Source organism: Salmo salar, chromosome 08, assembly GCF_965601325.2.
Source record: "Salmo salar chromosome 08, fSalSal1, whole genome shotgun sequence".
NCBI lineage: Eukaryota > Metazoa > Chordata > Actinopteri > Salmoniformes > Salmonidae > Salmo > Salmo salar.
This window is the reverse complement of record NC_138298.1, coordinates 22,785,153-22,800,084: the sequence shown is the minus strand read 5'-3', so window position 1 is coordinate 22,800,084 and position 14,932 is coordinate 22,785,153. Positions and strand designations below refer to the sequence as shown.

Here is a 14,932-nt window from a genome sequence, read left to right as displayed (position 1 = left end):
AGTGTTATTCCTTTTCTTTCCCAAGCCTCAATGTGTACCTCCAGGTCAGAGGTCACCAGATAAGATAGGTGACGTAAAGCTGCAGATGATTGTGTGGGTTATGGTCGATGGTTAAAGAGGCCGATGGTTAGAAGTCTAGTCCAAGTGTCTATTGAGGGCGATGTCATCATGTGTTCGTGATGTTAGTCACCCAACACATGTAGGCCTAGTAGAGTTTCAGGTCATACCGACTCCAAAATGTCACACTCTATTGTGAAATGTTAGGTAATATAGGTTAGCTTATTGTCCCTTGGTTAGTGTCATTTTTGCATTGAAAGTATCATATGGTGAATAAGCTACAATCCACCATTTGGGGTGGAAGGTAGCCTAGCGGTTAGAGCATTGGACCAGTACCCGAAAGGTCGCTAGTTCCAACTCCCGAACCGACAACGTGAAAAATCTGCCCATGTGCCCTTGAGCAAAGCACTTAACCCAAATTGCTCCAGCGTCGCTGTAGATAATGGCAGACCCTGGCAGAGACACCGCTCTCCGAGGGTCTCAAGGAGAGTGGGGATATGCAAAAACAAACATTTCCAATTCACATGCGTATTAATACACAATTGTACAAGTGTGAAATAGAACAAATATAAGCACCTACCAAATTATCATCAACATTTCACAATTGAAGCTTGACATTTTTCAAATCTTATGACTTAAGATTGATTTTAGGGGAACTAGTCATCTGTAATGAAACTATACTATTTTTTTCTGTTTCTCAGTCTCTATAAATCAAAAAAATGATAATGTTGACTTTTCCTCATATCAAGCAGCCTCATAAATATGGCTATAAATCAAAAAGCGTTGGCCCTGGTGCCCTTCCATATGCCCCAGGAGGACCAGGTGCTCGCTTGGCTCTCTCTGCCCGCTGAAAGGGGGTGTTTACTGGGCAGTGCCAGTCATTGTGCCCGGGCTCGCTCCTCTCCTCAGCAGGCCAACTGGCACACCACACGGTCCGCTCAGTATTCACATAACAATGACATCATCACATATCGCCACCGCACGCTTTGTGTCGCTGCCCCGAGACAATAGGGAGAGGCAGAGTGTTGGTTCGGGGGCTAACTTTCAGTCGCTGGCATGCGGGAAAAATAAAGGCTCCGACCTTCAGTGAAATGTCTTGTTGCTGACCAATGAAGTGAGATACTTGCAGGCCATTTTGGCTCCCCTTGTCATATGTTACTGGCTGGCTGACACTGAAGAGGGAGTGACTGACTGGCACTGAGGACAGCAGCACACAGTTCAACTCTCTTTGACCCACCATGACTGCGACGGCCAGTCTAGTCAAAGCAGGGCTACATAGATATTGTATAGAGAGGGCTATAGATATATCCATGCAGAGTCATCTCTATGGCTCGGAGTCAAAGACTTGGACTGAATCTACTATACCTATAATGAACCTGACTGACTTCTCAACTGATCATGTTCCATCCTTTTTTAAACAAGGTAGCATCATTCGTAACCCATTTTCATCTTTTTGGATTCTCAGAGTTGCGATGAATTAAACAGACAGACTGAATCCAGGTCAGCCTGAATGGGATGGCACCCTATGCCCTACATAATGCACTACCTTTGACCAGATCCCCATGAGCCCTGGTCAAAAGTAGTGCACTACATAGGAAATAGTGCACCATTTCAGATGCAGACAGTCGCCACCACCTATGGTCCTTAAAATTATTGATCCTCCTTGATGTAGCAGTCCTCCTAGTGACTGTGGACTAATTTGGATGGAGTGAGTGAAGTAGAAGAGGAATAGAGGAGAGGAGTAGAGAAAGCAGAGGGACAGATGATTCAGCATGTACTACTCCTGCCGGGAAGAAAGAGTGTGCCTTTGCTCTGCATGTCTCCTTGTGTATGGGTTGTCTCGGTGGCATTCAAAATTCAGTACAGGGAATGACACGTCGCCAGCCATTTTAACATTCCCCGAGCGTGCTGGGCTCTAATCAATCACAGGTTCATTTCCATTTATTGGAGCCTTTTAACAGTCCCAAGTGCTGGAATTTGTCTTCCCTGTCAGGGGAGATGTGTCCAGCCTTATGTTAGCTAGCTAGTAGCCTCATGAGATTACAATTGGAGTGAACTAAACACAGTCAATGATTATCTATTTAACAAATCTATGCATTTCTTTCCTTGTTTTGTTAATGGTTTAAAGGGTATATAGAAGGCTTACTCTTTGCAACAATATTAGTTACAATTTTCCAGGATCAACTAAAGTACAAGGCCTACATATATAGCCCAGATCTTGGGATGCTGATCAATACATTAGCTGCTGAATGCCCACTAGCTCCATTGTATGTAGTTCTATAGGGGTAGGTCCATAAACGTACAATGGCCCTATGACTATTCTGAGCCTAAAACCTCATTCAGATAAAAATCACACCTGCATTTGTCTAGTTATAGTAGCTCCCGAAGGGCACAGCGGCCTAAGGCACTGCATCTCAATGCTAGCGGTGTCACTACAGACCCTGGTTCGATCTCGGGCTGTATCACAACCGGCCGTGATCGGGAGTCTCACAGGGCGGCGCACAATTGGCCCAGCGTCATCCGGGTTAGGGGTGGGTTTGGCCGGGGTAGGCCATCATTGTAAAATAAGAATTTGTTATTAACTGACATGCCTAGTTAAATAACTAAAATATAGAAGTAGGGGCTATTAGGGTCACGTGTCTATTCATTCATACAGGTCTACGTCCCCTCATGCCATTGATATACCCGAGTGACCGACCCCTATCCCTCACTACACATGCAATCTTCTCTCCATCACTAAACATCTGAGAGTCATGAATAATCTCCCAAACCAAGCGAGAAACCCGGCCAGGGGACAATAATTTGGCTTGGCACTGCTTGCATCAGCGCTGTAATAGCGTTAAATAATCCTAGCCAAGTATATCTTAACTCGACGATAGAACATTCGTGGAGTTGAGCTATGCTTGGCTAAAATAACCCATGATTTAGAGACAGAGAGAGACGCAAAGCAGAGGCAGTTATATGCATCTCACCCGCTAGTCCTCCTCTGCCATCCCCGTGGCCCTTGCGTTTCTGGAGGATGAAATAGGGATTTGCTCGCTCGGTTATCCACAACGCACCCGCCTGCAACACCTCTTCAGGGTGCACCCACATCTTCGTCCAGTTGATTCTAAAAGCACATCAAATCCAGCTGATTCAGGCGGTGCCTGTCAAATGAACTGGAATGCTGGTTCGGTCTGTCCAGTGGCTGAGGCTCGATGCAGGTCCACCGAATAACACGTACAATTGGACAAGGACAACTTGGTTGCAGTGTAGGTATAGAACTATGACAGCATAAAGGGCCTATTTATTCGCTAAAAACACGCAAAAATAAAATACGCTCTCCAAAATTCCATGCACGGCCGCGTGCGAGAAGGTGATTGGATTCCAGCTGTGCACGCCAAATATGCAAAAAGAATGTGTGCAATACATTCAGTGGAACTCAATTACTAGGTGGCAAAAGCAGTTTTCGCATTAAAACAACCGAATCTGACAGATTTCTGTAGGGATGGATCTGAGAGCGACACTTCGGTTCGGTCTTTGTTGTTTAACATCTGTGTTGTAACCGCTGTCAGGTGGATATCGGTGCCGCCAACGAGTCCTCGTAACATCGGTCGTCAGATATTTCAGAATGAGCGATGATTGGACGCTAAATAATGTCCCCACAAGCACGTTATATCCACTAAGCTATTTACAACCTACTATCCAACATTAGTATGCTGCCTGCCTCCACATCGAACAACAATGTAATTTAATGCAACCCACTCTCTAGCGCCGCTACTGCACAGCTCCGTATCAACAACACGCGTCATAGAGTGGCCACATCGTTACGTCAACTTTGTGGGAGGTGGTTGCTAAATTATAGCCTAGGCCCTACGTGGTAATAAAATATGAATTCAAATGACTAAAGTTGTTCTTCGATATGACTTGGCTACTGTTTACAAATATCCGGTGTCGAAGCTGTCTTAAGGCGGAAAACTGTCACCGCTGGCTCTTGCTGTTTTGCATTTGTTGTTTTTGCCACCTGGTACCAATTAGTGGATCAATTGGAATGGTTTCCATGGTTTCTGTCATCTGTACTTTATTCTTTAATGCAAATATAATCAAAGCATTTTTATAAGCAAATACAATTGCCATAACTTACACCTATGTCCAGTGGGTAGCCTATAGGGGTTTTACAATGACATGCCGCACACATTTGGGATTTCTTAACTTGAGAAGGGGGTGTTTAAGAATGAAAACGTTGAATTTGTAAATTCCCAGTTAGTCAGAGGGCTGAAAAGGTACACGACAATCCTATCCAGTTTCAAACATCAGTTCCTTCAACACCACACACATCTGTCAGACATGAGTCAACAAATGTTTGTGTGTCAACATGTTGGGTAAATATGTGGGAGTTGATGGAGATAGAAATGGTTTATATTCCACAACACAATATATACATGTGTGGGTTTAGCTTTGCTAAACTGACTGCACTTCAAGGTTTCACAGCTTCTATCGACGCGTGGGAGACCTTGTCTGAGGTTGCTTCGACTTTCCCTCGACAGACCACAGTAAGTAAAAGGGTTTCGGAGCTGCAGAGACGAGACCGATGTCGCTACATTTTCAGTTTTTGTCGGTTTAGACTGAGGCTGAAGGTAGGGACAAGCAGATGTGCATAGTGCACTATTTTTTTACCCTCCACCTATTCACCAGTAACCACAGTGGGGCTGTGTTAGGGACTCTGTTCAGTCAGTGTTTGTGTACATAGTCTGGAGGAACAGTTTCATCCACAGATGTGGGGGATGGAAACTTGACATTTAGGACTAACAAACAAACCCACTGACATAATGCCGACTCAAAGGGACCCCCTAAATACGTGTAATTGAGTTCACGAGATCTCATTTCCAAATGAAGTTTACTCTGTTCTCTTTTCTTTCCTAAAGATACCTTTTATACTCTTCCACTAGATGGAAAAGTCCCCCTAAGTTTCACCCTGTTTCATACAAAACTTTTTGTGTTTCTAGCCTCAACTTTTCTTCTGATGTCACTCAAAAGCACCTTAAATGTAGGGCAGGATTCAAGTGAAGCCTACCTTTCTGCCATTTAGTGGGCAGAGTGGCAAATTAATTCATAATTGGATTAGGTTTAAGTGTAGAGTTGATTAAATGTTATGCTACACAAAAATATATAACACATTTTTCTAAACTAATCCAACCAGTTAGTTAGATTTTTTTAATCCCATTACTGAAATAGTTGTCAGTTTAAATGGCTTAGACTTCCATCTCCTACTGAGACAAGCTGTCCTGACAGAGATGGGGATTTCTTCAATGTTTTTTACTGTCAGGCAGACATCAGGGATTGAGGCTTTCAAGCTTTTTTCTCAGTCCCAGTCGAGTTAAACCCTTCATTGTTGAGTTGATCGTGGAGAGCTGCTTTCCGCTTGGCAGTAGGGCCTTCCTCCCTGCCTTCTCTTACCATCACAGAACCAAAACAGAACGATCTGTTCCATAGCTTCGCATCTGACACATCCTCACATCCCCATTTTAGAAGCAGTCCTTCCCTTAAAAAAAATGGATGCAGAACTGAAACAAGGGTTCCCATTCCAAGGAAATCTTCCTTTTCCTGCACCTGTTCTGTTGTGAGCTGCCAAAACCCCGAAATCAAGACAGTGGTGCTACGGTAAACACTCCTTGAAGGAGAAAACACCTAAAAGTAAGGATTTCCCCAGTATATAACTGAATAAGGAAAGGAGGATACCTAGTCAGCTGCACAACTGAATGCATTCAACCGAAATGTGTCTTCCTCATTTTACCCAACCCCTCTGAATCAGAGAGGTGCAAGGGGCTGCCTTATTCAATGTCATCGGTGCAGTTGTTGTTTAACTGCCTTGCTCAAGGGCAGAAGACCAGATTTTTCCATCTTGCCGACTCGGGATTCAAACCAGAGACCATTCAGTTACTGGCCCCACACTCTTAACGGCTAGGCTACCTAGGCACCCCAGAATAGCATAGTTAGTGTATGTCATATTTAGGCTATTTCTAGGGTGTAGGCAGTGGTGTAAAGTACTTAAGTACAATTTCTTTAAAGTACTACTTAAGTAGGTTTTTTGGGGTATCTGTACTTTACCTTACTGTTTATATTTTTGACAACTTTCACTTTTACTTCACTACATTCTTAAAGAAAATAATGTACTTTTTTCTCCATTAATTTTCCCTGACACCCAAAAGTACTCGTTACATTTTGAATGCTTAGCAGAACAGGAAAATTGTCCAATTCACGCACTTATCAAGAGAATACGTGGTCATCCACCTCTGGCTATCCGTACATTTTCAAAACAAGAAAATGGTGCCACCTGTTTTGCATAATATAATGAATTTGAAATGATTTATACTTACACTTCGACTTTTGATGTTTAAGTATATTTTAGCAATTACATTTACTTTTGGTACTTAAGTATATTCAGAACCAAATACTTTTAGACTTTTACTCAAGTAGTATTTTACTGGGTGACTTTCACTTTTAATTGAGGAACTTTCTATTAAGGTATCTATACTTTTACTTAAGTCTGACAACTGCTACTTTTTCCACCACTGGGTGTAGGGAACCTAAATCAAAAAGGGCAGTTTATTATTGGTTATCGACAGATTTGTTCCACATTCAAGGAATGAAGGGGGCTTTTGAGAAATGGAGAAGACCACATGCAGATCAAACGGGTCGAATAGTGAAGCCTTGAAGAAAGAGGAGAACAGTCGGCCTGTTTGAAGATTATGTGTTATTGTTATTGTCTGTATTATTACTTCTAACCAGTGGTGGAAAAGGTATCCAATTGTCATAATTCTGTAAAAGTAAAGATACCGTAAAAGAAAATTCCTAATTAAAATTCCTGGCTTTCTAGGCGGAGTTGCAAAGAAAAAGCCATATCTCAGACTGGCCAATAAAAGAAAAGATTAAGATGGGCAAAAGAACACAAGACACTGGACAGAGGAACTCTGCCTAGAAGGCCAGCATCCCGGAGTCACCTCTTCACTGTTGACGTTGAGACTGGTGTTTTGTGTGTACTATTTAATGAAGCTGCCAGTTGAGGACTTGTGAGGCGTCTGTTTCTCAAACTAGACACTCTAATGTACCTGTTCTCTTGCTCAGTTGTGCACCGGGGCCTCCCACTCCTCTTTCTATTCTAGTTAGAGTCAGTTTGCGCTGTTCTGTGAAGGGAGTAGTACACAGCGTTGTACGAGATCTTCAGTTTCTTGGCAATTTCTCGCATGGAATAGCCTTCATTTCTCAGAACAAGAAAAGACTGACAAGTTTCAGAAGAAAGTTATTTGTTTCTGGCCATTTTGTGCCTGTAATCAAACCCACAAATGCTGATGCTCCAGATACTCAACTAGTCTAAAGAAGGCCAGTTTTATAGCTTCTTTAACCAGAACAACAGTTTTCAGCTGTGCTAACATAATTGCAAACGGGTTTTCTAATGATCAATTAGCCTTTTAAAATGATAAACTTGGATTAGTTAACACAACGTGCCATTGGAACACAGGAGTGATGGTTGCTGATAATGGGCCTCTGTACGCCTATGTAGATATTCCATTAAAACTCTGCCGTTTCCAGCTACAATAGTCATTTACAACATTAACAATGTCTACACTGTATTTCTGATCAATTTGATGTTATTTTAATGGACAAAAAAAAGTGCTTTTCTTTCAAAAACAAGGACATTTCTATGTGACCCCAACCTTTTGAACGGTAGTGTAAGTATTCACACCCCTGAGTTAATACATGTTAGAATACCCTTTGACAGTGATTACAGCTGGGAGTATTTCTTGGTAAGTCAGAGCTTTGCACCCCTGGATTGTACAATTTTTTTTTTAAATGAACATTTCTTTAAGCTCTGTCAAGTAGATTTAAGTCAAAACTCAGGAACATTCAATCTTGTCTTGGTAAGCAACTCTAGCATATATTTGGCCTTGTGTTTTAGGTTATTGTCCTGCTGAAAGGTGTAACAATGTGCGCTGAGAGTCCGGAAGCAAGTTCAGGGAGTGAGTGTTAAGAAAATAAAGGGAACATAATACAAAACAAGAAACATTAACAATGACGCCTGGGGAAGGAACCAAAGGGAGTGACATATATTGGGAAGTGATGGGGTCCAGATGAGTCTTGACGATGCACAGGTGCGCGTAACGAGTGTGCGCCATAACGAGCAGCCTGGTGACCTAGAGGCCGGTGAGGGAGCACACGTGACAAAAGGTGAATTTGTCTCCCAGTGTCTGTTGGAAAGCAGACTACTGAACCAGGCTTTCCTCTAGGATTTAGTCTGTGCCTAGCTTTATTTATAAAGTTTTTACCCCTTTTTCATGATACCCAATTGGTAGTTAGTCTTGTCCCATTGCTGCAACTCCCATACGGACTCGGGAGAGGCTAATGTGGAGAGCCATGCATCCTCCGAAACGTGACCCTGCCAAGCCGCACTGCTTCTTGACACACTGCTCGCTTAACCCGGAAGCCAGCATGACCAATGTGTCGGAGGAAACACCGTACAACTGGCGACCGTGTCAGTGTGCATGCGCTGTTTGAAATTCACTGTTCGACTAAGGGACCTAGATAATTGTATGTGTGGGGTACAGAGATGAGGTAGGCATTCAAAAATCATTGTAGCCCTTTCCTGCAGTCAATGACCAAGCACACTATTTGGCCTCATGGGTGGAATGTTATTAATATTATTCATAGTTTTATTAATAACGTTTTTTTTTAAACAGACAAATGACAGTGTTTCTATGTCAAACAGTTTTGTTATATTTCAGTCTTCTGTGATGTATATAAAGTGTAATATTGGGATGCAAAATCAAAATGTAATAGATCAACTCTATATCTGACCTGGTATAGGTGACTTGTTTTAAGCCCATAACCATGTGTGTGAGGTATATACTTTGTTTCAATGTAGATTTGTTTAAGACTACCAATAATCACTGTGACCCTGATTTAGTCCACTGCAGTATTAAACACTATTATTGCACATAGTGAGTCCATGCAACCTACTGTATTCTGTGAGTTAAGCACATTCTTACTCCTGAACTTATTTAGGCTTGCCATAACAAAGGGGTTGAATACTTATTGACTCAAGACATTTCAGTTTTTCATTTTTAATTGATTTGTAAATATAATTCCACTTTGACATTATGGGGTATTTTGTGTAGGTGCTGTACACCACCACAAAGTATCATGGAATGGCACAAACAGAAACTGTGCTGTTGTTGATGTGTTCTGTGTCATTCTGTGTTCTGAGTCATTTCCTTAAACTTCCCCCGTGTCTCTGATACCAACATAACAAATGTCAGCTAGCTGTCAGCTACTGTAAGAGATATATATTTCACAATTTGCTTACTATTAACAAGGCACCTGACCACTGACTGAGGGCCAAATTCATACGGTCTTGTGCAAATACTGCACTGTGGGTTTGATTGAATTGAATCCAAAAGTATTACGTCAATAGTTTTACGTCTTGGCAAATCCAGATCAAATGGAATCGATTTTGTCATTTCATATGTGATGGCAATGGCATAAAATACTTTTGGTTTCCTACTTCAAAACGGTAAGGAAAGTGATTAGATGGCGACATGGCCTAGTTATTTCCAGTGAACTCTCCCTTCCCAAGGCCGTGCTGTGGAAATGCAACAACCTGTCACATTATTACTGTAAAAAAAATACTCTCTAGAGGAAATATACCATCTCATCTGACCTCATGTAGGTTTACTGTATCTATCTCCATCTGTCTATATGAACACAATGGTGTGTGTGTGTGTGTGTGTGTGTGTGTGTGTGTGTGTGTGTGTGTGTGTGTGTGTGGGGGGGGGAGGCTACTGTACTAAACAACAGTCTGTCATTCTCAGATCCTCCTGGTATCCAGCCTCGTCCAGAAACGTGTCCACGAAATATCTGGTCAATCCGATTTTTCACAGAAGCACATGTTGTTTTATGGCTACATTTCTCCATGGTTAATTAAACGTTTAGTATTCTGGGTGTTCAGAATAATTACACATCAATAGTGGCAACGCAACAAGCCTGAGACTGTATGGCTCGGTTCCAATATCCACACTAACATATCTCTTAGCATGAAGCCATATTAGGCATGCATTCAGGTGGTATGCTAGTGTGGATATGTAGATTTACCCAGAGCCCCCCCCAACACTGCTTTAGTCCAACCGGCTGGTCAGATGCCCTAACATGATAAGCTTGACACTTAGAAATACTTATTGAACCTTCCAGAATACAGTTCAATGCATATAATAATATACTGTCTCTGTTCATGGGGTTGCTGTTTACACTAAAATACATATAGCAGGGTTTCTTATTCACAGTTTGTGTGTGTGTGTGATATCTATTAGCCCTTGTCATGTATTGTACATGTTCCTGGGTCTAATTATAGCTGGTTATCACACAAACATACACACACTGTATGTACATGTAGTATATACTACTGTTTATTATATGTCACTTTATTCCTAGTTATATGTACATATCTACCTCAATTACCTCGTACCCCTGCACATTGACTCGGTACTAGTACCCTGGGTATATCATTACTCATTGTGTATTTATTATTTGTTTTATTATTACGTGTTTTACTTTCTATTATTCCTCTATTTTCTTTCTTTCTGCATAGTTGCTAAGTGAAGTAATTAAGCATTTCACTGTTAGTCTACACCTGTTGTTTACAAAGCGTGTGACAGATAACATTTGATTTGAGTTCATGTAAAACTATTATTAGACTGTATTTATCTAGACTTCCTTTCATTGGAAAGAATGTGATTAATTGGGACGTATGTAGGGCCTATGACGCACTAATCCTGTATTCTCTCTTCCAAAGGCTGGCATGATGACGGACATGTCGTAGGATACAGTGCTCTCTTGAGGCCAACGTGAAGAACTGCTTGCAAGATGTAATCACAATATTTACCCAGCAGAGGGCAATGTTTACTTGATTACAGGTCACAGACCCACGGCTATGAGCATGTTATTTTTCTGCAATGTGTCTTGACAATATTAAGCTGTAATTCAAAACCCCCAATGTAAATTGTGTGTGTGTGTGTAAACAACATTGCCCTCTGCTGGGTAAATATTGTGATTACATATTGCAAGCATATATATATATATATATATATATATATATATATATATATATATATATATATATATATATATATATATATACCGGTCAAAAGTTTTCAAACACCTACTCATTCAAGGGTTTTTCTTTATTTTGACTATTTTCTACATTGTAGAATAATGGTGAAGACATCAAAACTATGAAATAACACGTCATGAATCATGTAGTAACCATAAAAGTGTAAAACAAATCAAAATATATTTTATATGTGAGATTCTTCAAATAGCCACCCCTTGCCTTGATGACAGCTTTGCACACTCTTGGCATTCTCTCAACCAGCTTCATGAGGTAGTCACCTGGAATGCATTTCAATTAACAGGTGTGCCTTCTTAAAAGTTCATTTGTGGAATTAATTTCCTTCCTAATGCGTTTGAGCCAATCAGTTGTGTTGTGACAAGGTGTGTGTGTGTGTGTGTGTGTGTGTGTGGGGGGGGGGGGGGGGGGGGGGTGTATATACTGAAGATAGCCCTATTTGGTAAAAGACCAAGTCCATATTATAGTAAGAACATCTCAAATAAGCAAAGAGAAATGACAGTCCATCATTACTTTAAGACATAAAAATCAGTCAATCCAGAAAATTTCAAGAACTTTGAAAGTTTCTTCAAGTGCAATCCCAAAAACCATCAAGCGCTATGATGAAACTGGCTCTCATGAGGAACACCACAAGAATGGAAGACCCAGAGTCACCTCTGCTGCAGAGGATCAGTTCATTAGAGTTACCAGCCTCAGAAATTGAAGCCCAAATAAATGCTTCACAGAGTTCAAGTAACTGACACATCTCAGCATCAACTGTTCAGAGGAGACTGTGTGAATCAGGCCTTCATGGTTGAATTGCTGCAAAGAAACTACTAAAGGACACCAATAAGAAGAAGAGACTTGCTTGGGCCAAGAAACACGACCAATGGACATTAGACCAGTGGAAATTTGTTCTTTGGTCTGGAGTCCAAATTGGAGATTTTTGGTTCCAACCGCCGTGTCTTTGTGAGACGCGGTGTGGGTGAACGGATGATCTCCGCATGTGTATTTCCCACCGTAAAGCATAGAGGTGGTGGTGTGATGGTGCTTTGCTGGTGACACTGTCTGTGATTTATTTAGAATTCAAGGCACACGTAACCAGTATGGCCACCACAGCATTCTGTAGATATGCCATCTCATCTGGTTTGGGGTTAGTGGGACTACAATTTGTTTTTCAACAGGACAATAACCCAACACACCTCCAGGCTGTGAAGGGCTATTTTACCAAGAAGGAGAGTGATGGAGTGCTGCATCAGATAACCTGGCCTCCACAATCTCCTGACATCAACCAAATTGAGATGGTTTGGGATGAGTCGGACAGCAGAGTGAAGGAATAGCATCCAGCAAGTGCTCAGCATATGTGGGAACTCCTTCAAGACTGTTGGAAAAGCATTCCAGGTGAAGCTGGTTGAGAGAATGCCAAGCGTGTGCAAAGCGGTCATCAAGGCAAAGGGTGGCTATTTGAAGAATCTCAAATATAAAATATATTATGATTTGATTAACACTTTTCTGGTTACTGCATGATTCCATATGTGTTATTTCATAGTTGTGATGTCTTCCCTACTATTATGTAGAAAATAGTCAAAATAAAGAAAAACCCTTGACCCTCTAAAACGTTTGACCGGTAGTATATATATATATATATATATATATATATTTGTTTTTTTTTACTAACAACTTTGTTGGGCGAAAATAAATAATTCGCGGTCGCCTATTACCGATCCCTGTATAGCCGAACACTAGCTTTTACTATGGGGGACAGGTTCGACTATCTTCGTGATCCCCGCCCAGGTCACATGTTTAAGAAAGCTTGGCCAGCGCGCACAGCTGACTGACAACAACATTGCAGGCCAGTCGCTTAGGTAGCAGTAGGCAGGGTGGAGAAGCACGACTACAACCAACTGTTTAAAAACATTTCTGTCAACAACCAGTTGGTTTGCTGCATCACTTTTCAAGTATTTCAACTTCAGGGTAGTCTGAAATCGTAGTCGTCGAGCTTGGAAAGGGGGGGGGGAGGCTACCAGCGAGAGGCAGCTTTTAGGCTTGGTGGAGAGGGAAACACTCGCTATATCCTCGGACTGAACATGGCAATGTCCCTCATCCAAGCCTGCCGCAGTCTAGCTCTCTCAACATGGCTGCTATCCTTTTGCTTCGTGCATTTGCTGTGCCTGGACTTTACGGTGGCGGAGAAAGAAGAATGGTACACCGCGTTTGTCAACATTACTTATGTGGATCCCGTGACTTCAGAAATCAAAACAGAGAAGACTGAGTGTGGAAGATATGGCGAGCACTCCCCCAAGAAAGAAGCAAGAGGGCAAGTGTTGATGCCTTTGCTTTTGCAAGAGAGACAAGCTTGCGACCCGAACGTTAAGTATCCCCTGCCTTATCAAAACAGTGCTTGGATGGCGTTGATAGCTGCAGGCAATTGTACATTCAGAGATAAAATTCGCAACGTCGCTGCACTCCACAACGCTTCTGCAGTCATAATTTATAACGTGGGCTCCACTAATGTCAACGATACCATAACAATGCCTCATCAAGGTAAACTACACTTTCGGCGAAGCAATGCAACATACTTATCAAGCTTACATGACTGTATGCGATGCACTGTATCACTTGTATGAGACACTGTACTTGTCACTGTTGTGACTTGGTGACAGTTTACAAGTGCTCTGCCCTCTTATCATGTCGTTATGGCAATGGCACACATTGTTTTAGGCTGTTGAAGACTGGCAAGGCATTCATGTCAGTAAGCTACAAGCTCAAAACGGTCAAACTCACTATTATATATTGAACTAATCAACAAAGAAGCACATTGTCCATTTGCTGCCAGTTGTGCCTACAAGTGCAAATCATAACAAGATGTAAGCTCAATGCAGTCCTCAAACCCTAAACCATTTTGATGTATCATTGTCTCTCAAGACAATTGTTTGGTGAACTGATCATGTATTACAGTGTTATAATTCAATAGTAAACCGGCATCACTCCTTATTCCTCCTAGCTGTGTGATAATTATCAATGAACAACTTTTCTCCACAAAACTAGATTTTGGATTGCAGGCCTACTTTTTAAGGGAATGGGCCCCTTGTGTAAAATATATATGTTGATATTATGCTACATAGCCCATGCATGAACTCACCATGACACTCTGGGAGTTGTATCCACCTGGCTCGTATAGACTATTGATGCATGTTTCCCTGACTGCATTGGGATATCCTACACATTCCCTTTACATTTTAGCCTATATCTAATTGTAATGCATATCTAATTCTTACTGATTCTGAACTGGGCCAAATGTTGAGTCAGGGGTTGGCATGGTACTGGCTCAGACCAGGCTGAGGCTGTTGTGTAAACTAAAGAGTTCTCCTGTAATTTCTCTCTCCGGCTCATTCTTTACCGCATCAAAATCTGACCTCACCTCGCTCCCTGTCCTTCTTCAGCACTGACAACTCACCAGGTGAAAGCCAGCTTCATGATGAGCTTCCACCATTATTGTTTTCACTTGTCAAGTATGTTCCAATCAGTACACATGAAGGGAGATGAATATATATATATATATATATATATATATATATATTTTGTTTTTTACAATTCTCCTGCTCTCACCCTGAGCCATGTAGGAAAGAATCAAGGACAAAGAGGAGCAGAGGGGGCAGGAAGTAGGAGGATTTTAGTTTTAGGTGGACATAAATATTAATGGAAGAAGGATTTAGCACAGTTACGATTTCATCCCAAAAT

The 14,932-nt window shown here is 41.6% G+C and overlaps 2 protein-coding genes across 2 annotated transcripts in view; one reads left to right on the top strand and one right to left on the bottom strand.

Annotated features, from left to right (window-relative positions):
- LOC123744192 (TBC1 domain family member 9) overlaps positions 1-3,974 on the bottom strand; it is a 29,350-nt gene extending 25,376 nt beyond the window's left edge. The window contains exon 1 of the mRNA XM_082978441.1: positions 3,030-3,974. Within this exon, the coding sequence (XP_082834567.1) occupies positions 3,030-3,150 (121 nt within the window). The 5' untranslated portion in view covers positions 3,151-3,974. The remainder of the gene's footprint in view (positions 1-3,029) is intronic.
- Positions 3,975-13,013: 9,039 nt separating this feature from the next.
- The window catches only part of LOC106593996 (RING finger protein 150), a 34,520-nt gene continuing 32,601 nt past the window's right edge, over positions 13,014-14,932 (top strand). The window contains exon 1 of the mRNA XM_045722806.2: positions 13,014-13,735. Within this exon, the coding sequence (XP_045578762.1) occupies positions 13,279-13,735 (457 nt within the window). The 5' untranslated portion in view covers positions 13,014-13,278. The remainder of the gene's footprint in view (positions 13,736-14,932) is intronic.